The 26,300-nt window shown below is 37.5% G+C and overlaps 3 protein-coding genes and 1 long non-coding RNA gene across 5 annotated transcripts; 3 read left to right on the forward strand and 1 right to left on the reverse strand.

Annotated features, from left to right (window-relative positions):
• Positions 1-1,903: 1,903 nt before the first annotated feature.
• On the reverse strand, positions 1,904-2,859 carry LOC147534243 (uncharacterized). The gene is made up of 2 exons (XR_015227603.1): positions 2,032-2,859; positions 1,904-1,972 (listed from the first exon to the last, which is right to left on the reverse strand). It is a non-coding gene; the product is annotated as an uncharacterized LOC147534243 (long non-coding RNA).
• LOC147534244 (uncharacterized) lies at positions 2,809-5,264 on the forward strand. The gene is made up of 3 exons (XM_086647728.1): positions 2,809-2,932; positions 3,602-3,768; positions 5,009-5,264. Exons 1-3 carry the CDS (start codon positions 2,863-2,865, stop codon positions 5,024-5,026), a joined length of 255 nt encoding a protein of 84 aa, XP_086503854.1. The 5' UTR covers positions 2,809-2,862; the 3' UTR covers positions 5,027-5,264.
• A 1,167-nt stretch (positions 5,265-6,431) lies between these two features.
• LOC147534245 (uncharacterized) lies at positions 6,432-12,827 on the forward strand. Its single transcript, XM_086645401.1, has 5 exons — positions 6,432-7,848; positions 8,633-9,263; positions 9,791-11,111; positions 11,202-11,276; positions 11,571-12,827. The coding sequence occupies exons 1-5, from the start codon at positions 7,200-7,202 to the stop codon at positions 12,678-12,680; spliced, it is 3,786 nt and encodes a 1,261-aa protein (XP_086501527.1). The 5' UTR covers positions 6,432-7,199; the 3' UTR covers positions 12,681-12,827.
• Positions 12,828-13,900: 1,073 nt separating this feature from the next.
• On the forward strand, positions 13,901-25,189 carry LOC147534246 (uncharacterized). 2 transcript variants are annotated; one of them, XM_086645402.1, is made up of 6 exons: positions 13,901-14,569; positions 19,052-20,036; positions 20,895-21,510; positions 22,099-23,419; positions 23,509-23,589; positions 23,941-25,189. In XM_086645402.1, exons 2-6 carry the CDS (start codon positions 19,412-19,414, stop codon positions 24,952-24,954), a joined length of 3,657 nt encoding a protein of 1,218 aa, XP_086501528.1. In that variant the 5' UTR covers positions 13,901-14,569; positions 19,052-19,411; the 3' UTR covers positions 24,955-25,189. The 2 variants fall into 2 exon arrangements, with proteins under 2 accessions (XP_086501528.1, XP_086501529.1); XM_086645403.1 differs by lacking the exon at positions 13,901-14,569 and having other exon boundaries at positions 19,127-19,244; positions 19,280-20,036.
• The last annotated feature ends 1,111 nt before the right edge of the window (positions 25,190-26,300 follow it).

Here is a 26,300-nt window from a genome sequence, read left to right on the forward strand (position 1 = left end):
CCGGCCGAAGTATCATCTATGTTCTATCAAAAGGGTACATCCTTCATGAACTAAAGAAACAAGAGCAAATTAGGGTTAGTATTTTACCTTCTAGGTTGAGAAGAATTTGAGTTGTTAATATCATCAGCAGGCATAGGAGAAGTCCACTGAGAGAAATCACGATCAAAGAATTCCCAATCAGGTAAAAGAACACCAGCTATACCAAACACACCATAAAGATAAGTCACAAACATTTTCTTCAAAGAGTATGTGTAAAATCCAATCAATAATATAACAACACCCAAACAAATCAATGAAGATCTAAGTACTCCATCTTTTGACATGGTGAAGAAAATTTTAAAACCCTAACCCCAAATTTGAAAGAAGAAGAAGAGAAAGATAATTGATATTTTGGGTAAAGAGTAAAAGGGAATAATAATGATATGGGTTCATGAAAAGAGTGTGTAATCTTCTTGTGCAGTTACTCATTTTCTAGGGTTTGTTTTTACAGTTACATTCTACTAGCTTTTAAAGCTGCTTAGTTTGGTGGGAAGGTTGGAGATTAACTGAGTTCATCCACTCTATTAAATGTTTGTAGTTTCCCAAAGGATGATAATTGATTTCTAGAGTATTGACCCCCACTCTTATATGTCTTTTAAAGTTAGTTGGGGAGACGGTGTGTTAATCAGAAATCTTCTCGTATAATTGTTACTACAATTTTGTTGTTTAGCACGAAGAACAAGTGATCATATCATTTCTCAGATATGTTTAGACCGACATTTAGTTGTCATAATCTTAGAAAATAGTCCCAATTATAGCGCTGACACCACGTGATATATAAAATGTAGACGTACGATAATATTTCACTTGATAAAATCAACTTAGTATAAAACTTGTGACTATAAATTTTCATCTAGTTTACAAATTACAACCAATAAACTAGGTGAATTTTGATGACCGCTTCAGTCATTCAGACTACTTAGACAAGTCAGATCTAGCTTGATAAATAAACACCATTTTTTTTTTTTTTTACAAATATTTTATTTATTCCACCATTCCCCCAGACCCCGCCTAGGGGTGGGAATTTTGCCCATGAGCCCGAACCCGCCCACGGGCACCCGAGCCCAACGATGACCATGGACGCCCGCGCCCGTCTCGGGCACAACCCGCCCAGCCCGCCAAATTTTAGTGGGCGGGCATGGGTTAAAACCTCTACCCGCGCACCCGCCCATGCCCGCACCCACTTAACCTCACCCAATGATAACCAACCAAATTACATCAACTTTATGGATTGATGAAGCCCCAGCTGTCTATGTTGCTAGGCTTAGTTGAGATGGTAAACAATATGCTTAAGGGAAATCACACGAACCCAATATATTGCTTTGCAATGGCCCAAGAGAATTCTTAGTAGAATACTGAAGTAGTCTTTGGCTTTGAGGGAACAAAGAGTGGGGTAAGTTTATATTATATCTCATGAGAATTCTTCATTAGTTTTCGATCTGAGATTAAATTCCTAAAAGGAACAACACAAATAACGTTTAGTTTTAATCTCACATTGTCTCTTTAGAATCAGGAATGGTGTTTCCAGATTCTATAAAAAAAAGAGGAAAAAGTGATTTTTTTTTTTCTAGTCATGAGATTACCCGCTACCCGCCCGCCCATACCCGAATTACCCGAACTTCTTAATGGGCTTGGGCGGGTAATGAGCAAGGCGAATTTCAAAATTGCCCGCCCACTTAACCCGCTTACCCTAATAGCCATTGAAAATTTGTGCCCGACCCGCCCAGTCCGATGCTTCAAGTGCCCATGGACGCCCATACCCGCCCAATTCCCACCCCTACCCCCGCCCATGTGGCAACAATTGCTCCACACTCAAGAAACCCTAATTCATCTAGAGTTTTTATCTACAAATTAATCGATCAAATTTTTATTCACTTGAAGTTCGAATTGATCTGCAAAATTTATTATATAGAAGTTTTCCCCAATATTACAACTAAAAAAGACAGATACTTTTCAGACAGTTTTTTTCCTAAAATGATCTCAAAATCATACAAAGATACTTCTTTTATCAAGAAATTATACTGAAGAAGATGAAATGAAAATTAAAACCGATTCACTCACGAGCTACTACAAACGGAAATGAAATCGGCATCTAGTTCTTAGAAATCGGAGCACCGGCCATTACGTTCCCAATCACCAAACCTAGTTGGCTCTGGTCCTTTTGGTCCTCCAATCTCACCTGTCTTTTTGTTTACACCATAATCTTCATCATCAGTATCATCATCGTCGTGTTCTTCTTCTTCCTCTTTGTTCCCATTCTTTTCGGCAGAAATTTCTTCTTCTTTACCCAAATTTTTAGGGTTTTCTTCTTCTTCTTGCCTTGACGAATTACAGAATCCTCTTCTAGTTGAATTAATCGCAGTAGACTCGATTAATGATTCAGATCGAGAGAAGATTAAACCTAGATTCGGCTTTGATGTTTCAATCAGTGATGAGAATAGACGGTTCAGATTCTTCGCCATTTTTTATCTTCCTGGTGAACAGAAGCAGAGAGAGAGAAAAAGTATATATAGGGAGAAGTTTCATGAGTAAATTCTACTGTGCTTCCAGAAACATTTTGATAGATTGTTTCCATATCTTAAACCGTTAGTTGGTTTTTGTGTTGTTAAATATAACGGCTGTTATTAAACAGGATAAATATGACCGACTATGTGGATGGGATTATTGTTATTTAATCACTTAACGTAGGTGAACAAAACCATAACGATCTAGAAAGCTAGAATCATTTTGAAGAACTACCCATATCTCACATTCTTCTCCAAACTCTGTAGAGAGAGAAAAAAATCTTAGAAAGAGTGAAGTAGAATTAGGAGAGAGAAAGAGATGGGTGGAACTCATATACTGAAGAGAGTTCCTCGGATTAAATTCCCACAAAGACACCCAAAATCCTCTGGTATGGCTTTCTAGTTCTTATTTTATGGCAATTAGCTTCATTTCTTGTTCTGGGTGGTGGAAAATATAGGGTTTTCAGTTTGTTCTTGTGGAAATTTTCATTGTTATGCTTATACTTTTGTGAATACTGAAAGGGTCAGCATAGTATTAATTTCTGAAAAGAGAAGTAAGAAATTGACCCAAGCAACTTTTATTTCAAGTAATTTCACTCAAATAAGTTTGAATTTTATCATATAATCTTGGTTAAAAGACATGTCAATACTTTTTAGTGGCTAGGGATTCTTGTGAAACCCGTGCAAACTGTATGAGAATAGTCCCACGTTGGAGAAGGATGATCTAGTAACCAAAAATGTAATGTCTACTTACCCTCCTACACTCATTGCTAATTGGTTTAGAGTTAGATGACATTAAACTTAACAAACTGTGTGAACCCTTCAAGATCAATATAATGAGAATATTTCGCTCTATTTGAGTGGTTGAATTATGGAATTGAACTTAAGTTTGTACTGTATCTCAGATTTTTCTCATCATGCCATACCAAAACTTGAATCTTGAGTTCAATCTTGGGAACCAAAGTAGTTGTGAATTGTGATTCACCCATTTGATATTTGTCTGGTGAATTCTTAAATCAGAGTTATCTTATTCGTTCATTTCAAACAAATTTATGCAGGTGCTTCGTCCCAGACTCAAGAGGCACCGGCAGCTGGTGATGTTCATCATACTTTCTTTGCTAACTCGGAAATTCCAGCTTCACCTACTAACACAGCTTTTGGAGGGAAGGCTTCACTTCAGCCGAAACGAACGCCAGTCTCAGACAAAGAGATTGAAGCTATTTTGGTTAGTAAATTTTACTGACTTTTTAAAGCTTTCTCATATATTCGACCACTTAAGCTTCTTGAACACAAAGCAAGTTCTTTAGTCGAGAACTTTATTAACCAAATGGAGCATCTTCTTTTGTCTTTACATAACGGGTTTGATACCTTGGAGTCTTTGTTCTCACATAGCCCTGGGTGGCCACTTGCAATCCTATTCTATTTGGATCATCAGTACATAAGCTACCATTTCTTCCTAAACATTGGAAATTATCATTCTTTGCTAGTGTTTTTGTTTTTCCTAAGTTAGATATTAAATCTGATTAGACTTGTACCAGTTCTAGACTGTTTGTTTCTGTCTGACTCATGACTTTTGTCTCGTCTGAATGGCTATTTGGGTGCATTTGAGTCGGACAATTGATACTTAGACAAGTCAAATTTAGACAATCAAGGAAAAACAAACACCACCTTTCTCATAGTTGATTTTGTTAACAGACGCCTAATTTAGGTAAAGAAGACCGACTAAATCCCAAGAGGATTGTTGAAGTGTGCACCATTAACAATGTGACTACTATATACTTGAATAAAATATACACTCCTATCATAGTTATAGTAATCCTTTCAGATTACCAGACACCCAAGAATGAATCTGTAACTCATGACCACCTGCCCGTTTGTCGTGTTAATTGTATTACGTAATGCTGCAACAGTACTTCGGATTGCTGACTAGAGAGCCCAGATCATCCATGCGAATATTTTCCACCCTAAACCTTGGACAAACTCTGCTTATTTTCATTGTTATGGAGTACCTCAGAGTTTACAGGTAGATATATTTTAGAGCAGAGATGACCCTTGTGCTTTTTACCGAGGAAGGTTCTAATCAGTAACATCGAAGAGAAGACCAAGGTAGTGGTTGTTTTTCTTCCAAGTCAGATATGAAATTTGACTCAAGATCTGAATTGGCTCGAGCCAAATATTAGAACTTCTGTTTTTGGCTGACTCGTGTGAATGGTTGATTTACGTTTTTTTTTTCATTTTTTTTTGTCCTTCATTTGAGTCCCACAAGTCAGATGCAGACTATAAGAGCAAAAACACACCACTTAAGTCAGTCTTTAAGAAGTATTTATGTCCAAGAAGTTTGCACCTCATGCATGAGATGATAAGTGACAAGTCTGGGCAGGAAAGACAACATTTTCTTTATTTTAGCTATTTTCTTAATTGAAGAGTTTATAATCTGTTTTGTTTCTGTAATATTTCATTGGCAGTTGGGAGGATCGTTCTGATGTTCTATTTGGAAGCTTGTGGACCAGGAGATGAGTATGGTGTACGTCTATTCTTTTTGGGTTTCTTTCTGCAAAATTTGTTCCTGTCGATAATTGTTCTTGTACTTCCTGTATGACATTGAACAATTCGATAACAAAGATTCAATTCACAGTGTCTGTAATTTGGAATTTAGTACGATGTAATGCTTATGTTGTACCGTTAACTAAACTTTGTTATATTATGTAAAATGGTTCTTCATGGGGGGATTTGTGAACTCCCCTTTTTTTAAATTCCGTACCTTAAATTTACTATTTGCAGGAAGTTAAATTCTAACGCCTTTCCCTAAATTTGTCCGAGAAAGATAACTATGCCTGTTTTGTGTTTCGTGTTGTTGTTTCTGTCGTATTAGACAACCAAAGATACAAAATGTATCTGGCCTTTTGGGTGTGACATACAGATATTTTACACTACTTACACACTACTCCTTACACTACCAGGATACGATATGTGTATTTCTTACCCATCAAACATCCGAAATTCTTTAGAGGACCGTACAGCTTGTACATTTCCTCTAGCACCATATCCGGACAGGTAGGGGCAAGCATTGATGTTCCTAGTCTCTGTTAGTAGCGAGCCTACGGAGTTCCCTGGGTTGCGCTGAGCCAGCCTACGGTGCCTGCATGGCGCAACAGCCTAACCCCAATCCCAGGGTGGAGACTCTTAGGAGTTTGTCACCGAAGTTGGTAAACTTAGGGTGCCTACTGCGGCGGCACTCCACTCGTAAGGTTGGAGCTCCGCCAGGCCTTCCTTGCTCATAATATAGTAAAATTGCGTAACTCAGTTACTCGTATATAGTTTTGCATGTGTAGCATGATTTTAATGCTTAATTTTGTGCAACCATCCCAACTCCAGGAGGTTGTTACCCTACAAATATGGGCTCTACTACCTCTTGGATTTTGGGAGAGCAAAATCACTGGGCTCGAAATTCATATATTAAATCGAATGCCACAAAGAGTGAAAAACTAATATTTGGTAAGAGTGAAAACCCATCATTTATTAATTTATGCTGTAAATATGTGATGATAAATATGTATTGTTTTTTTTCTTGTTAAGATATATTGTTCTTATAATGTATCCAAAACTATTTGATGTAATTATGCTATAGAGAAATCAATTTATGATTACAATGGTAGATATCTTGATTACAGGGTTGTGAGGAACACGCTAAATTTATATCACAAAAGTTACTTTTGTCTTACAGAAATATCATGATGAACTTCCTCAATTTGAATGATTTCATTCGTTAAAGTCAAACTATCAGTATAAATCAACCGTCTTTATCATTTGAAATATTCTAGGTTCCCCTTTAGTAAGTAAAATAAATTTTTTACCATCTACTTGAATTGCATACTAAATTATTTGATTATACAAAAGAAGCGTCTCTGATATCATGATGAACTTCCTCCATTTTAGTGATTGTATTAGCTAAAGTCAAAATCAGTGTAAATCAACAGTTTTCGTCATTTGAAAATTCTAGTTTCATTTTGGTAAGTGAAATAAATTTCTTACCATGTATTCGAATCACATACTAAATTATTTGATTATTCAGACGAGACGCTTCTTAGAACCAAAATTTCAATTTATATCAAGCGATTGCTCTAATTTCTATATTTACATTATAAAAAATTTATATATTTGTATGAGAGGTTTATACCAATCCCCATATTTCACCACATTTCTTCAAGTGAAAGTGTGAAACCATGAGAGTTCATATGGATTTTAATGTGTTCATGATCGAGAATGAAATATTTGTAGGTGTAAAATTGTGATCCTACCAAATTTTATAGCAAAATATCATATTGGAGTCTTTCTCTCTCTAAAAGAAATACACGAGTCTTACTATTCCGGTACATTTTCTTTCTCTTTCAACTCTATTTCGTATCTCTCTCTCTCTCTTCGGTCGCGCCTCCATTCTTTCAGTATACAAAATCTCGATCTTACTGGTACTACCACTCAGCTCCGGTAGAGATATTCACAGATTCAGATTTTGGTATCCCCGGCACCACCAACAGTGAACAATCCCACCGCAAAAATCCAATCAGATATTTATTTATAGTGTTCTTCGTCTACGATTTAAACCAAAGTTAGGGTTTTTATTTATTTTTAAAATTAGGGTTTCAATCCATTTCCGTCATGCCGAGAAGTTCTCGTCACAAATCGCACAAGCAACATAGACATAGTTCGAAGGATGCAAGGGAACAATCGGATTCGGAAGAAGATGTTAGCTTTAAAGAGAGAAATGTGAAGGACAAAACCCTAATTACTGTTTCTAGGGATTCTTCTTCTGAAAAACGTAAACTTTCACAAACCCAAGATGGGAATAAGCATCTGCTTGGTCCTGGTAATGGTGATTTATCAGGAGAGCATGGTAGTTCAAGGAGGCGAAAAGAAAGGGTTGAAGGACCTGTTGTAGATCGGTGGAATGGGGGCGAAGTGGTTGATAAGGAGCTCAGAGGAGAAAACACTGAGCTGGGTATTGATAAAGGGTTGAAACTGGATTTGAAGAGCAAGTCGAGTAGGAAACACGAAAGTTCTAGTGAGAGGAAATCCGATAACAACTCTGTGTTAGCCGTAGAGAGAGAGGATGCTAGGAAAAGTGGTAGTAAAGTTGAGCAAAAACCCAAGTCTGAGAAGGATTTAGGTCTAAAAGAGGGTTACCAGTATAAGGAGGTGAAGGAGAAAGAACATCGGTCAGAGAGGGAAAAGACCAATCAAGATGGGAAGCGTGAGAGGAAGATTGATGCAATGACGGTGAATCAGAAAAGAGAACTCGAAAATGCTGGTAAGATAACTTCTCGGTTTTATTTCATATACAACATATCTCCTAACTTAATGACCATATTTGATGTAATAATTCATCATATAAAAAGAATCGAACTACAAAGTACAAAACTGCATAATAACGAATGGCATCGCTATTAGTGGATGAAATACTATCAAGCCCAAAGGCAATCATGATGAAGAAGAGCTATAATAAATTTTAAACAAATCTTAGAATCCCGTCAACGATGAGAGCTTTTATTAATGCACCTTACCAAAACAAACCGCCTTGACGCTCAAGAACTTATCTTTTACGACCGTGTACTATCATCTTGATATGAGTACAACGTGGTACCCAGTGATAGAGGTCTTAATAACTTACCGTATTTAGCTTGGTCATGCAATCCTTACGATATGCATACAACAGCTTGGTCATGCAATCCTTGGCCAATTATGTCGTAATCTGGGAGGACATTGTTCTACCGAGAGATGAATACCTTTAATTACGTAGGATTTGCATCCTGTGAAGGTTTCATTACTGTAACTGGGAGGACATGTGGTTGAAGTCATCTTTATGGTTGAAACTTAACAGGAAGTTTTCTAACTTCACTTTGAATAAATCCGAACACTTTATGTCACTAACAGGTGTTTGGATTTAATCACTCACTACTGAGGTTATAGATTTTATCACTAACTAGTGGAAGTACTTTTTTTTTTTTTTTTGTAATGGTATAGTTAGCGGGCATCCCTTGTTTATCTACAGTAATGAAGTTCTAATCTATTGGTATCTACTAAATTGATTATAGAGAGGCGAACGCATGATAAGTTGCAGAATCATGAGTCGGAGAAAGAACTTGACAAGCGAATCAGGAAAAGAAGAGATGATTCTGATGAAAAGAATAAATATCAAGATGATAGCAGAGATGCCAAATATAGTCGACCATCAGCCAAAGATGATAACAACAGAAATGGAAGATATAAGGATGAAATGCACAAGGATGGTAAGCATAGTGACAGGCAACATGCAGATTTGCGCAAAGATCATAGAAACCGAGATGATAAGCATAGAGATGATTACTTCAAAGATTATGCAGTTTATAGGTCTGACAATAAGCATTCCAAGGAAGAAAGCCCATTGAAGAAGTCTAAGCCTCATGATCGTGTTGGTGATGAAAGTCCTCACATTGATGGCAGAGGTACCTATTACAAAGAAGAGAGGGGGAAGAAAAGATCGCTTGATGATAACGAGGACTACATTGATCTTAAGCCTCGAAGCACCAAAGAACAACGTTCAGTTATGGAGAAAATATCAACAAACAGTAACAAAATGGCGTCTCATGCTGACCAATCACGGCATGCTGGTACTGATTCTACTGCGAGCAGGAGCAGACGCAGGACCCCCAGTCCGAGTGCTCATTTTGTCAAGGACCAGTCCAGGTAAGCAATATTATTCTCCTCTTCTACACTTTTACTATTCTTTTCTATAAAACAAGAAACCTAGTTGTTTCCTCCATGCCAATTAAAACAAAAGATATTGCAATTGCAAGATAACTCCTGTTGATGGTTGCCCATTTATGCGTATTGATCATATATTAGACTTTTCCCTAAAAAGAAAAGATCGAATATATTGAGCCATTGAGGTAAGAAAAGGGGAAAAAGGAAAAAGAAAGGAAGAACTTATTTGATTTACTTGTATATATATTTAACTTAAAACATTGAATACAGAGAGAACATAAATTGCAAAAGGCGTGGATCAAAATAGTTTTCAATATTTTGAATGAAGAAAAGAATTACAAAAAGTTTTGCATCGGCGACTAAAATGTTCTGTTGTTTGTAACTATAACTTCGGTTTGATTTGTTGGAGAAAATGTAGTTCGATATCATTTATTTTTTGTGAAGAGTTATATTACTGTGATTAGCGTAATGAATATGAAACCCTTTAAACCAATGTTTTCCTCGTACAGGAATAGCTCGAAGGAGGAATCAAAATTTGGGGACTCTGTGTCTGAAAAAAGAGTCTGGCGTGATTCAACTCCATCAAGAGACCGTTTTGATATTTCTGAGAGAGCTTCTGAGACTCGGTCCAAAACAAAGACTTGGCAAGAGGATGACAACCGCGTTGCTGACTTTTCAGCTGAAAGGTCTCCAATATTGAGTAAACACGCCTCACCTGCACTGTTGAATGAGAACTCTCATTCATCACCAAGTATTGATAGAAGATACTTAAACAGAACCGATGTACGGCAGAGCCTTGATATGGAAGAAAGTGGACGGAGAAGCAGTGGTTTCAGAGATGCTAAAGACTACTCCGACAATAATGGGAGAAGAAGCAGAGACCTGCCTATGGAAAAGTCAGTAGATGAGTTTTCTCAAGCGGATGGAGATTCTGTCTCGTCATCTTTCAATAGAAACAGTCACTTCCCTAGCAGCTCCTCTGTTTCTACTCAAGTGCCTTCTTTCAGGACTGGGGTGGCTAGCCCTTCCATTATTGGCCCAAATGAAGAAGAAGGTAGAGGAAAGTCCAGCATCCGCTATCGGAGAAATGGAGATATCAATGTTGGTAGAGGGCAGGGAACCCCTTGGAAGGGTATTCCTAACTGGCCTTCACCATTACCAAATGGTTTCATCCCTTTCCAACACGGGCCACCTCCTGGAGGATTTCATCCAATGATGCAACAGTTTCCTGCTCCACATCTATATGGTATTAGATCACCAATGGAATTCAATCATCCAGGGGTTCCATATCATTTCCCTGCTGCCGAAAGGTTTTCTCCTCATATGCATGGATGGGAGGGAAATAATGGTGTATTTGGGGATGAATCTCATGTGTACGGGAGGCCAGATTGGGATCAGAACAGAAATGTAGTGAATGGTCGTGGATGGGAGGTAAATTCTGATCCGTGGAAGGGGCAGGAGTTGCCCAAAGTGCCACGAAAAGATGATCATATGTCTACCTCATCAGATGATGTTTTGGTGGAACAAAAGGGCCAGTTATCTGGAAATGAGCGTAATCAACCTGACTTCCGAGCAGAAAGTATTGAGGTGAAGAGATCCAAAGAAATTGCACCACCGAAAGAGCTTATTGAAGCTCTGGTCGAACATACCCTAGAGAAAACAGCTGAGCCTTCTACCAAGCCAAACAATAATGATCCTCACTTTTCCCATGTTTATCTGTCAAAGCTTCACATCTCGGAAGTTCTTACTGAGCCGGAGTTGTATAAGAGCTTATTTAATAAAAAGGGAAGTTCAATTCATGATGATGCTGTGAATTTTGCATATATGGAGGTAAAGGACCATAGAAGAGTTCCCATTTATTTAATGCTGGTTTTCTTTGATTAACTTCAATTAATGTTGCTGTTCTTCATTCTGTAACAGGGAACAAGGCTGAAGTTCTCCAACATCAATTCAAGTGCTTCACTTTTCCCCACAATAAATGATGCTGTTCAACAGGTATACATCAGAAAATGATGCAGAAGTATTATCAGTTACAAATTAATGAGATCGATAGTGCTCATGATGAAAAAAATGCATGCCAATGTGAATTCTGTCTTAGTTATATGATAAACTATCTGCGGTCGGCGCATATTCTGTGGTATTTGTAATTATAAAGTCAAATATGTTATCTAGGGGCTGCTAAGTTTTCTTCTGTTTAGGGAAGTTCTCTGAATTATTTTTCGTTGACAAACAAATATGATATTCAGTACTTACATTATTGATTGCTAAGTCATGATTTTATTTTTACAGAGAGCGATGATGCTTTATAAGAAACGGGGTGATGTTATGAATCGCAAACTTCCTGTTCCATGTATTCCCGGGTCAGAACAAGACTGTGTGCAGACAAATGGTTCCGAGGAACCTAAGGTACTTTCAGCTTCTGATGGAAGGAAGCAGGAGGAAGTTCCACCTCCAGGCGAGGAAATGAGTGAGGAGATCCCAGGTCAAAAGGTGGTGGAAGAAGAATCATCCCCATCTCCAATGATGGTTCAAGAACTGGACCCAGTTCAAATGATGACCGAAGAACCTGTCCAAGCTGAAATTGTTGTCGAAATGGCAGTCAAAGCTCGAATGGCGGTCGGAGAACCAGACACAGCTCAAATGATATGTGAAGAACCAATCATCGTCCAAAGTATGGATGTAGAACTTATTCCAGCTTCTGATCAGACCGTAGCTGAGGAACCAATTCATCCAGCTTCTGATGAGAACAAAACCGACCAATCAATTCTAGCGCGTGATCAAAACAAAGCTGAAGAACTAGTTCCAGCGACCAATGAGAAGAATGCAGATGATGAGGTTACAGCTCTGAAGCAGGAAAAAGCAAGGGAGGCAGTTTTAACTAGTAAGGAGAAAGAAGAGCCATTTCCAGCTTTTGACCATGAAAAAGGGGAAACCCCAGTTCTAGACTCTGATCAGGATAAAACAGATGATCCACAACCAATTCCAGACAAGGGGAGAGAAGAATTACCAATCACAAACTCACTGGAGGTGAAAGAGCTGGTTATGATTTCCGATGAGGAGAAACCAGAAGAGACTGTAGTTCCAGCATCATATCATCAAGAGAAATGGGAAGAAGCAGCCATCAGCGCTGATAAGGAGATACTGGAGGTGGGAGCTGAAGATCAATTTCCTCCTCAAACTACCCTTTCGGAGCTAAACCCCAATGAACCCACTGCACTTGATGCCATTACCATCTCAAGTCACTCTGAAGACAACATACCTACTGTTAGATCTGATGAACATAACAAAGCTGATCCATTGGGCTCTTCAGATGAGGTATGTGAGGCTTTGATGCCTGAATCAATTGAATGTAGTAGGTCTTTAAGTCGGAGACTTAATTCTTCTGGAAGTACACATTGAGACTATTCCATTATCGTTAAATTTACATCGTTCTTTTTTGTTCGTCCTTATAATCTGTCTTTGCAGCTGCTTCATCTCCTTGCTGTTAATTAATGTGCCCCTGTTTTTTGTTTCAAGAAAATAAAAGAAAAACTTTTCATTTTGTAACCCTTTGATTTGATTAGATTTTGGATAGTAGAGTTTGAAAAAGATTAGTCTAGGGTTCTACTGAGATTGTTGCGACAGTGGCTCTCTCCTGGTGTATCAGCTGTTAGCAAGTTCTGGTTATGAACATTGTCATATATTTCTTGGAATATCTTCTCCTTTTTATATGGTAATGTTTCTATGCTCTCAGGAAGTTCATCATCTGTTTCCAGTGACTGGAGAATTTTGGATCAGGTAAGATATATGTAATAGGATATTCTCATATTCATGACATTACAAGAAACATCAACAATGCCAAAGAGGAAGATGTTCTTTTTTTTGTTCTCATTGTTTGAACACGAGTCATCTGACTCAAATGCCCCCAAAATCAACTACACATAGTTGGTCATTTAAAGGAGTCGGACAAAAATAAAATGTTTGAACAATAGAGTATAGAGTAAATAATATCATATACTCTATTGTTTTGTTTCTTGTTTTATATGCTCTTATTTGTCTAAATTGGGCATAAAAGCTACTTTTGAATACCCAAGAAGTGCACTCGCAACACACAAAAAAAAAAAGAGAAAAAAAGAACTATGTGCAAATGGAAGGCCCCAACCCCAAATTAAGTTATGATTAATACTGAGGACTCACTTCATATAGAAAGAGGCGGACACGGTGCTATCATTCAGATGAACAAGGAAATTCTATAAGTGCAGCAATAGAGAGAACACTTCCTTCAACTAACATACCATGAGCTCTAGGGCATTCAGGCAGGGCTTAAATTAGCTAACGCCCTTCATTTAAGTCCTCATTTAAGTCGGGTGTAACTCAAAACTGATTCGTTGGTAGTCAAATCCTTCTTCAACGCGCAGGGACTTAAGCCACATGCCATTGTTGGAACATTTGGAGAAGGATTTTGCGCCTCACTACAGGATTACAAGAACATGAGGTCAAATACATCTACCGAGAGTCGAATAGAGCTGCAGATATTTTAGCTAATTGGAACACAACATCCCCATATGAAGAACTCCACCAAACGAGTTTCACCGAGAGTTACACGGAATCCTTCGTGAGGATAAAGAAGAAAAATTGTATTTAAGAATTATGTAGTCTCTTTATATTCTTATTTAATTGGGATTGGGCCTTCTCTCAATGTATCGCTTCAAAATAAATAAATCAAATGTTCTTTCATGTTACAATAGTGATGGTTGAGGGTCTCTACGAAATAAAAATTGTAAAAATCAAAAGAAAATCCTTTTGAATACAAATGTACACAATCACACGTGTTGGGGAGGTAGGGTGGTGCTATTTCCTTAGTAGGATTTGGTTATGAAGAAACAGGGTAGCTAGGGTTTCGTTGAAAAGTGTATTACTTGTGAGGGGTGATGGATATATAGTCGTTCATATAAATAAGGGAGCAGCAAATAGTACCCCGCTAAAGGTGTTGTTAACCCTCGACTTCTGTAGGCATTCGGTACAGACTGCGTGTCTACTAAGGAGGCACCCGTCCGACTCCTTTATTTTTTTTCTTTTCCTCTTGTTTTTGTTCTTCTCTTACGTCTTCATCTCTTTCCCTTCGAATAATAATCAACATTTTATCGTGGAAAAAGCCTTGTTTCGTCATCAATGAACAATTTCAACGGGTGCAAACAAATTTTGTGGTCAAAAGAAATTGACCTTGGTCAGTCTCCACTACTGGGGGCTAACAACATTTTTAACGGGTGATTTTAGCCGCTAACCTGCCATGTTGTTTAGGAAATTGGGTGGAATGACCTTTAACTAAAGGGTTTTTGTTGGAATGACCCAAGTTTCTTAAAACCTCTCAAATGACCTAATCTTTGCATTTTATGCCAAAATTGCCCTCCTATATATATATTAGAGTCCAGAAAGTCTAGACTCCGAATTTGCTAAAACCCACAAGCCAGAACCGAGAATAGGGGATTTTCTCTCTATAATCTTTGTTCCAAATTTGTCATCTTTAATCCATTCCACCATTTCTTGTTCGAATTTTTCGGATGAAATCGTTGTAATTGAGTGTAAACCTTGAAGCATCTTGAATCTTTCCTCTTTTCTAGGGTTTCTCTCTCAAATCTCTTCTTGTTCTTCACCGAAAATTTGGGGAAAACTTTTGCGCGGTTAGGGTTTCGATAATTGTTGAGGTAAGTTCATCTTGGCTAGGGTTTTGGAAATTTCAACTTCATTGTTACTTTGTTTCATATTATGTGTAGCTTGTTTGGTTTTGTATAGGGTTTTTGATTGATTTAGGTATTGTTCATCTTGCTAAGGTTTTAACTTGTTTGAACTTAATGATTACATTATTTTATCTTATGTTTTGGTTGTTTGTCCATTTTTGTAAGTCAAGTTCATCTTATGTGTTGTTAATTTTTCAATTTTGGCTACGGTTTTACCTTAATCTTTTGTATTGGTTACTTTGTTTAACAATGTTCACCATGTGTTTGTTAATAGTCCTCAATGAACTGAAGTATTGTTCATGTTTGTTGAATTTTGTTCTTACTTCATCTTCATTATTACGGTTATTTATCTTATGTAGTGCTTGTTTGTCAATTTATATGTGAAAAATCAAAATGATGAAAATATTGAAAGTAATCTTGTATATGTTACAGTCGTGACTGAGTCTGAATTAGTCTAGACAGAGTTTGAACACCTAATTTGCGGCCCACATGCCAACTTGGAAACTTCCTAGTATGATTTTCTATACACTATATTATTGGTACATCTCTAGATAACGTCCATTAAAATGATCTGATTATTACCAGTCCATCAATCTTCTTATTCTACTTCTTTATAATCTTCTTCTACTTATTCATTATTTACAGATTGCAGTAAAAGGTAGACAAAGTGGGAGGATTTAACAACGGTATTTGCGCTAGTTGTCGAGATCCGGGTCATAAATAGGTTGAATGTGTCTGCAATATGGAGAAGGTGTAGTCCAATGATTAAAGGTGAAAAATAATGAAAATCATGACAAATATTTTTTCAATTGCTCGATACGTTGCAAATATTTTAAGTGGGATGAGAACGAGACATCGGGAACAATTGAGACTAATGAAAATAGATCATTTAACGGGGCAGTGAAGGAGGATGAAATTGCTTAACTCGAGCATATGTTTGAAAATTTGTCCCAAATAGCCGAGAAAAAAGATTTAGAGATTACAACTATCATTGTTTCGATGAAGAAACATAATTTGTGAAGCCCCTTAATGCATCTCCAATAAAAGATATTCGAATGTAGTAGGACATTTTATTTGTTGCATTTTTTAATTCTGTTGTGAATTCGTTGTATGTGTGTGGATATTTCAAGACGTCAATTGATATTCTTCCGAGGATGTAACAAACTTGTACAACATTGTATGAAAACATTGCAACAGTCTAGACTCAATACTGCAGGAGTCTAGACTCAGAATGCAAGAGTCTAGACTCAAGACTGCAGGAGTCTAGACTCAAGAGTGCAGGAGTCTAGACTCAGACTATGTCGAGGACTCTTTCGATTAGTCTAAACTCGGACTATGTCGAGGACTCTTTCGATTAGTCTAGACTCAGTTGAAATTGCGGCGGTTGTTCATTTAGAAGAACTTCAGTCTGTTAAAATGTGGTCAGAGGATATTTTAATGAGCAATAAATGATTGTTAATTTGTATCCTCGAACAATTTCTTTTGGAAGGAGTCGACATCTATCTTGTGCCTATTCTGTTACAACGACGACACACAATAATGTTTAAATTTTTTAATGTTGTGTCAATTTTTCATAGATCTTTTGTTGTAAGCACACTTACAATTTTATTTTGTTTTCAAATAATCTGAATACATATGAGGTTATTATTCATATCGAATTATTTAGAGAAAGTTACAATGCTAGCAGGTCTGTCCAGACTCTGTCTAGACTATGTCTGAACTATGTCGTGATGTATCTATATGTGATTGAGTTTCACTTAAATTGTTGTAATGTGGTTCCTATACTGTAATATAGTCAAATAAATCAACTAATTATTTTTTTTATTGTTTTCAAACTATTACATTAGTATTAAGTGTGGAACACCATAGTAGGTTACACCAACTGTGGAACTAATAATAATAATCATTGTTTGTTCTTCGCATACATCATTAACTGGAATAGTTTAATCTTTGGTACAAATATCTTGTTATGCACCCAAGGTCTGACCTAACTCATCAACCCACAAACGTACTCAATATCGATGGTGATGTTGTAGCCATTATGTCTCAGATGGGTGAATCTGACTTCAATCGGTGAATGAGATTATATATTCTCATGGGACCTTTATCTTGTATAAGAAATAAAAAAATATGAGTTGGAAATTTAGATGAAATAATTTAAGTACGGTACTTACAAAAGTCCATTATGTATATTTCCTTCTAGATCTAACAATATGTTTTTGAAAGCTCAATTTTTTTCTCAAATTTAAATAATAGGATTTCATTTTAGGATGAGGGAGGCAGACTAGGAGAACCCACGGGGACAATATCATTAGGAAGTAACAACGATAGAGTTTCAAATACTGATTTACATTTTTTCACTGAGCACTAACGGTAATTCTCCTGTTAGTACAAATTACTACTAGAATGTACATAAAACAACATCAATACAAACTAAACAATTAGAACTTAAATAAAATGAAATATACATAACACACTGCAGCAGTCTAGGCTCACGCTGCAGCAGTCTAGGCTCACGTTGCAGCAGTCTAGACTCACGCTGCAGCAGTCTAGACTCACGCTGCAGCAGTCTAGACTCACGCCGCAGAAGTCTAGACTCACACTACGAGTCAGTTTTTTTCTTATGAACAAGAAAAGTAACAAGATTTTCATTATAGAAATTGATATTACTAAATCCTACCACTTATACACTCTTAATAATTCATCCCTGAATTCAACATAAACTACCATAAACTTTTAGTAAGTCAATTCAAAGAACAATCCGAAAAAATAAATATAATACAATTGAAGATGTATTAAGGATTCGTATCATAATATCAAATAATAATAACTTCAATCCGAAAGAGCCGATCCAACACATTTCTTTGAGTGCTCAACCTGCAATTTTAAGTTCATAATACTTATGTCAGATATCTACAAAAACACCATGCAATGTATGTGTTCAAGTAGGAATTTTTCTTTATGTGGTTTACAACCTAACTCATCATTTTCTCGGATACCTTGTTCTTCTTTAATCTCGAAGCAACTCAAATTAACCATATAATCTTCCTAGTCGGCATAAAATCATTATTCAAGCATATTAAAACTACTACCAACCACAACAACACAGACAAAAACATAACATCGTAATGGTAATGGAAATCATTAAAGCTTAATGAACACGACTATCATAATTAATATTCCTATATTACCAACAATTTTGATTAGGTATTGTTATTACACTTAATAGGAAGTTAAACTAGTTATGTGATTACTAAAATGGGTAATTTATAGTTGTTCAAGTAATATGCACCCGTGTATGCCTCTAAATCGAAGTAATCATAGTGATAACTTAATGGTAATATGGTTGATTTTATCATTGAGGAATATTAACAAACATTTAGGGGACATTGTAAAATATTAGCAAACAGGACATACATAAAAGATACATTGCACCATGAATATAAAATGGAACCTAGCTAACCCTAACCAAGATAAAAACCTGCACATGTAAGAAATCAATGCTTAGGTAAAGATGTATTAAGCTTATGGGAAAAACACTAGTCACACAACCTTGTTTTATCAAGTTACCTGCCATTATGGAATTTCAGCAACCTCTTTTATTGTTGAGATGAGTATTGCTCCAATTGATTGTTGGATCTACTCAACCTAATTCTATAGTGTGTATTGATAAACCCTAATAATTTTTTAGGTCAATCGGTGAAGAAAAACTAACGGATGTGTACTGCTGTAATAGATTGGAAGTTAGAAAACCATGGGCAAGTGCGAAGATGGAAGATTGAAAGAGATGGAGAGTAAATCTTTCTATTTTCGGTGAAAATTTTGAAGAACAAAGGAAAAGTGAAACCTAAGTTGAAAGGGAGGAGCAACTCTCAGTTCTGGAATTGAAAAATTCGAGGTCTAGATTTTCTAGACTCATTTTTATAAAAGGGTAATTGTGGGAGAAAAGGAAAAAATGAGGTTATTTTGACAGTCTCCACAAAATTAAGGTCATTTTACCAAAGTCTTCTTGGTCAAGGGTCATTTGACCCAATTTCCCATGATTGGAAATAGTTAGTTTTAGTGGGTAATCTCAATTAGTAATTATTGAGGGGTTAAATTCAATTACTTATTATCTTATAGGTGCTTAGTTGAATAAAAACTGAAAGTCTTTCATTTTCCGATCCATTTTCTTGTCTATCAACTCTCTTCCTGTCTCGTCCGCTCGCGCCTCCATTTTTTAGCACTCAAAATCTCGATCTTACAGGTACGGTCACCCAGCTCCGACCTAGATCCTTACAGATTTAAATTCTGATATCTCCGGCGCCGCCATCAATTTCCCCCAAAAATTCAGTCCAATCTTCGTTTATAGTGTTCATCTTCATCGAGAATTAGGGTTTTTATTCCTTTCTAGAATTAAGGTTATCTTCAATCATGCCGAGAAGTTCTCGTCACAAATCGCACAAGCAACATAAGCACAGCTCGAAAGATGCTAGGGAACAATCGGGTTCGGAAGAAGAGGTGAGTTTGAAAGAAAGAAATGTTAAGGAAAAATCCATAATTGATGTTTCTAGGGATTTATCTTCAGAAAAACGTAAACTTTCGCAATCTCAAGCTGGGAATAAGCATCAGTCTGTTACTGGTAATGGTGATTTATCAGGAGAACAAGGCAGTTCTAAGAGGCGAAGGGACAGGATTGAAGGACCTGTTGCTGATCGGTGGAATGGGGGCGGACTTGTCGAACTCAAAGGAGAAACCACTGAGGTGGATATAGATGAAGGGTTGAAACTGGATTCTAAGAGTAAGTCCAGTAGGAGACATGAGAGTTTTAGTGAGAAAAGATCAGATAATTCTGGTTTAGGAGTGGAGATGAGTGGTGGTAAAGTTGAGCAAAAATGGAAGCCCGAGAAGGATTTAGGTCGGAAAGAGGGTTACGAGTATAAGGAGGCGAAGGATAGAGAACAACGTTCAGAGAGGGAAAAGACGGATCAAGATGGGAAGCGTGAGAGAAAGATAGACACAGTGACAGTGAATCAAAATAGAGAACTAGAAAATGCTGGTAAGGTAACTTCTTGTTTTTGTTCATACATATCATCTCTTGTAGGTCTTAACATTTTTGAGGTGAAAATGCATTATATAGAAGGAATGGAACTACAAACCCACACAATAACGAACTACATTCACAATAAGGGAATTAAACCCATATTCATTCACAAGGAATTAGTGAATAGAATAAAATTGTAAAGGAATCCCAGAATTCCATCGAAATAAGAGCTTTTGTGAGGACACCCAAGTCTAACCAAATTAAATGTCCTTGAGGCTGAAATACTTATTTATTTTGATGTTGTACTTGACTATTATCTTGATATGAGCCTAATAAGGCGAACACGGTACCCGTTGGTCCCATTCATTAAGGTCCTTATAACTATATGTATATGCTTGCTTATGCGATTGAATCTTTATTATCTGCAAACACTAGGTGTTAGTAAATGGATAAATTAAGTGATGGCCAATTGTGTTGTTATCGGAGGACATTTTGTAGGATTTCATCCTGTGAAGGCTTCATTAGTGTGAACTCGGAGAACATGTGGTTGAAGTCATCTTTATGGTTGACACTTTATATGAAGCTTGGGTGGCTGCGGAAGTGGTACTTGGTGATTTATAATTTTTCTGCAGTTTTACCCTTAGCCATAAGTTTTCTAACTTGACTCTGCACAATATTTTGCTTGATAAAAATTTGAAGACTTGCACGGTGTCACCAACTACTGGTAGTAGATCTTATCACTAACTACTGGCGTACCAGATTTTATCACTAATTACTGAAGCACTTTTGTCTGTTCTCTTGTTTGATTTCTAATGGTATATTAGAGGGTATTCCATGCATACGATCTAAAATGAAATTCTAAATTGATTATAGAGAGGCAAGCACATGATCAGTTGCGGTATCATGAGTCGAGGAAAGGACTTGACAAGCGAATTAGGGAAAGAAGAGATGATCCTGATGCCAAGGATAAATATCAAGAAAACAAAGATGTTAAACATAGTCGAGCATCAATCAAGGATGATCATACCAGGAATGGAAGGTATAAGGACGAAATGCAAAAGAACAGTAAGCATAGTGATCGACATCACGAAGATCTGCACAATGACCACAAAAACTGGGATGATAAGTATAGAGATGATTACATGAAAGATTACACAGTGCATAGGTCTGAAGGTAAGCATTCCAAGGATGAAAAGCAAAGCCCGATAAAGAAATCTACGCCTCGTGATCGTGCTGGTAATGAAAGTCCTCACATTGATAGCAGAGGCACCAGTTACAAAGATGATAGAGGGAAGAAAAGATATCTTAATGATAACGAGGAATATATTGATCTTAAATCTCGAAACACCAAGGAGCAACGATTAATGATAGAGAAAAAAATGGTGTCTCCTGCTGACCGATCACGACATGCTGATACTGATTCTACTATGAGCAGGAGCAGACATAGGACTCCCAGCCCCAGTGCTCAACCTGTCAAGGACCAGTCCAGGTAAGCAATATTATTCTTCCATTACCGTACTAGTTTTGTTCTATTCTGAAAACAAGAATTCCAATCCATACCGATTAGTATAAAGGTTACTGTTCCTTGAAAGGAAAGATAGATTTCATTCAATGAAATAGGGGGAAAAAAGAAGAAGCCAAAAGAAACTTCTGATAGTATATTTATAACATAATTACTACAAAAAAGAACTTAACTTGCAGAAGGTATGGATAAAAAATAGTTCTTGTCGATAACTTGGATGAAGAATAGATGTATAGAAAATACTGCATTGGCGTCCGAAATTTACATTGTACTTCACACTTTAGAAGAGTCCGTGTAGCATAGGTCCCAATGCACAATATTACGTTAGTTTGAGATGTTTTGTTATGCGTACTTTTGTAACTTCTGTTTGATATATCTTCTTTCAAAATTATGTCCAACCCTAATAGCTGGGATTTTAGATAGTTCGATTTCATTATACTTTTTCTTGGAGTCGTAATCACAAGTAGCACAATCTGGATAAAGATGGAAAGAGTTATGTTACCGTGATTAGCTCACTGAATATTAAACCCTTAAAATCAGTGTTTCTTTATACAGGAAAAGCTCGAATGAGGAATTCAAGTTTGTGGACTCTGTTTCTGAAAAACGATTCTGGCGTGATTCAACTCCATCAGGAGACCGTTTTGGTGTTTCTGAGAGAGCTTTTGAGACTCGGTCGAAGACAAAGACCTGGCAAGAGGATGACAACCGCTTAGCTGATTTTTCTGCTGAAAGGTCTCCAATATTGGATAAACATGCCTCACCTGCGCTGTTGAACGAGAAGTCTCATTCATCAACAAGTATTGACAGAAGATATTCAAACAGAGCCGATATTCGGCGGAGCCTTGATATGGAAGAGAGTGGACGGAGAAGCAGTGGTTTTAGAGACGCTAAAGATTACTCAAGCAACAATGAGAGAAGAGGCAGAGACCTGCCTATGGAGAAGTCAGCAGATGAGTTTTCTCAGGCAGATGGAGATTCTGTCTCGTCATCTTTCAATAGAAACAATCACTTACCTAGCAGTTCCTCTATTTCTACTCAAGCGCCTTCTTTCAGAACTGGGGTAGGCAGCCCTTCAGTTATTGGCCCATCAGAAGAAGAAGGCAGAGGTAAGTCCAGCATCCGCTATCGGAGAAATGGAGACTTTAATGTCGGTAGAGGTCAAGGAACCCCATGGAGGGGTATTCCTAACTGGGGTTCACCATTACCAAATGGTTTCATCCCTTTCCAACACGGGCCTCCTCCTGGAGGTTTTCATCCAATGATGCAGCAGTTTCCTGTTCCATCTCAATATGGTATTAGGTCGCCGATGGAATTTAACCACCCAGGGGTTCCTTATCATTTTCCTGCTGCCGATAGGTTTTCTCCTCATATGCATGGATGGGAGGGAAGAAATGGTGTATTTGGGGAGGAATCTCATATGTACGGGAATCCAGATTGGGATCATAACAAAAACGTCGTGAATGGTCGCGGATGGGAGGTAAATTCTGACGCGTGGAAGGGGCAGATGGTGCCCAAAGCATCCGGAAAAGATGATCATGTATCTACCTCATCAGATGATGTGTGGGTGGAAAGGAAGGGTCAGTTGTCTGGAAATGAACGTGATCGACCTGATTTCCGATCAGAGAATATTGATGTAAAGAGATCCAATGAAATTGCACCACCAAAAGAGCCTGTTGAAGCTCTGGCCGAACATGCCATGGAAAAAACAACAGAGCCTTCTACAAAATCAAACAATAACAATTCTTACTTTTGGCATGCTTATCTTTCAAAACTTCACATCTCGGAAGAACTTACTGAGCCAGAGTTGTATAAGCAGTGCATGAGCTTATTTAAAAAGAAAGGAAGTTCAACTCTTGTGAATCTTGCAAATTTGGAGGTAAAGGACCATAGCAGATTCATAATGATTTAAAGTTGATTTTCTTTGATGAACTGTAACTTATGCTGCTGTTCTTCATTCTGTGACAGGAACCTCAACCAAGACCGAAGTTCTCTAGCACCAATTTGAGTGCTTCACTTTTCCCCACAATAAATGATACCGTTCTACAGGTATGCTTCAGAATATGATTTTCGGTCAAGTATGTTCTTAGTTAGTCACTTACAAAATAATGAGAACTGTAGTGCTCATGATGAAGAAAACCATGTCAATGTGATACTCGGTAGTCGGTACTTAGTTATATGATAAACATTAGGCCGATTAGCACAACTTCTCTGATTCTGTTCGATCTTCTTTTATTCACGATAGAATTATATGCGTCTACGGTATTTGTAAGTTTCAAGTCAAAGATGTTTTCTAGGTGTTCTCAAGTTCTTTGCTCTCCAGGATGGTTTCTGAACTCCGTTCAATTGAGTAACTGTACTCTAAAATTGCTTAATCAGGATTGTATTTTTTTTCTACAGAGAGCGATGATCCTTTATAAGAAACAACGGGGTGAAGAAATGACTTGCAAACTTCCTGTCCCATTTATTACCGTGTCAGAACAAGACTGTGCCCCGACCAATGGTTCCAAGGAGCTTAAGGTACTTTCAGTATCTAGTGGAGGGCAGGAGGAAGTCCTACCTCCATCCCAGGAAATAACTGAAGAGATCCTACGTCGAAAGATGGCAGAAGAATCATCCCCAGCTCCAATGATGATTGAAGAACCAGGCACAGCTCAAATGGATTGCGAAGAACCAATCCTCGTCCAAAGTATGGATGAAGAACATATTCCAGCTTATGATCAGAATGAAACAGGAGAACCAATCCCTGTTTTTGATGAGGACAAAGCTGAAGAACCAATTCCTGTTTCTGATGAGGACAAAGCTGAAGAACCAGTTTCAGCTTCCGATGAGGATAAAGCTGAAGAACCAGTTTCAGCTTCCGATGGAGAGAAAGTGGATGACGAAGTTACAGGTCTAAAACACAAGGAAGCAGATGGGCTACTTCCAGCTTCTGGGCATGAGAAAAAGGAGCCAGTTCCAGACTCCGTTCAGGACAGAACAGAGGATTCACTACCAACTCCAGATGAAGATAGAGAGGAATTACCGATCACAAACCTACTGGAGGTGAAAGAGCTGGCTTTGGTTCCTGATGAGGAGAAACCAGAGGAGACTATATTTCCAGCATCAGATCATCAAGAGAAACTGCTGGAGGCGGCCATCAACTCCGATAAGAAGATATTGGTGGTTGCAGTTGAGGATCAATTTCCTCTCGAGACTACCTCAGAGCCAAACCCCAATGAACCCATTGAAGTAGAAGCGGTTACCATTTCAAGTGAATCTGAAGACAACATTCCTACTGTTATTTCCGATGAACATGACAAAGTCGATCCATTGGGTTCTTCGAATGAAGTGTGTGAGGCTGTGATGTCAGAATTAGAGGAGTGTAGTAAGTCTTTAAGTCGGAGACTTAAGTCATCTGGAAGTACACATTGAGACAGATTCCTATTTTCGGTGAAGTTTATATCCTTAATGCTCCTTTTATCTACTTTCTCTTAATTGATGCCCTTGTGTTTTTTGTTTCAATAAAAGAGAGAAAAGTTGGTAATTTATGTTAGCGGCACTTTGGAGAATGAAGAAAAAAAATTCAGAGTAAAAAGTTTCAAGTGAAAATTGTGATTTTTGCATAATTTCAAGGTACACAATTCAAAGAAAAGTTGTGAGTTTTATCGAATTTTCGGAGGCAACTAAAGTTCTTTTGTAATAGGTTGATCTTTGATGAAATTCCTTAGCAACCAACCTAGCTTTATATCTCTCAATAACCTTATGAGTAGTAAGAAGAGCTTGAGGAATTAAGTGCTTAGTAGCTTGAAAAACCTTAGGTTGGAAAATCCCTGCCTTGGATCTTGCAACCATTTGATGGGTATTAGAAGGTGTGGATAATTGATCTAGGGAAGGTTGAGGTAAAGATGGTTCAGGAATAGGTGGTTCAGGAATGGATAATTTAGTAATAGGTTGTTCAAGAATGGGTGAATCAGTGATAGGTGGTTCATGAATAAGTGGTTCAGTGATAGGTGGTACAATGGTAGATGGTGCAGATATGTTAAAAATAGGAACTGTGGGTAATGTGAAGACATGACATGTGATGGAAGGTGTCTTAGGTAAAGGCTGAGTAGTAATAGCCACTGGGTAATAGGATTCATCAAAGACTACATGTCTAGAAGTATAAATCCTAATAGTCTTAGGATCCAGGCGTTTGTAGCCTTTTTGGGTTGGACAATAATACAATATCCCAAAAACACACACTCTATACTCCTTAGTTCCAGTTTACGAGTAGTATAGGGTCTTAATCATGGATAGTAAGCACATCCAAAAGACCTCAACATTGAGTAATCAGGGACAACACCATAAAGTTTCTCAAGAGGACTCAGAAAGTCAATGGACTTAGTTGGAAGTCGATTTATCAAGTAATTAGCAGTAAGAAGAGCTTCAATCCAAAAGGAAGATGGATGTGAAGCTTGTATAAGAAGAGTTTTTGTAACCTCAATGATATGCCTATGTTTTGATTCTGCAACACCATTTTGTTCTGGTGTATGTGGGCAAGATGTTTGATGTTGAATGCCACGAGAAGCCAACAAAAATTGGAGTTCTATGTGCAGAAACTCCCCACCATTATCAGTTCTTATAGTGTCTATTTTAAAACTGAAGTGATTTTCAATTCTTGCTTTAAATTGAAGAAACACATGTCTGAAATCAGACTTAGCAGACAAAGGAAAAACCCAACAGTATTTGCTATCATCAATGAAATTCACATAATATTTGAAACCTAAAATAGAAGGTTT

Source organism: Eschscholzia californica, unplaced genomic scaffold (assembly GCF_041429995.1).
Source record: "Eschscholzia californica isolate CP2 unplaced genomic scaffold, dmEscCali1.0.p SCAF_6, whole genome shotgun sequence".
Taxonomy (NCBI): Eukaryota; Viridiplantae; Streptophyta; class Magnoliopsida; order Ranunculales; family Papaveraceae; genus Eschscholzia; species Eschscholzia californica.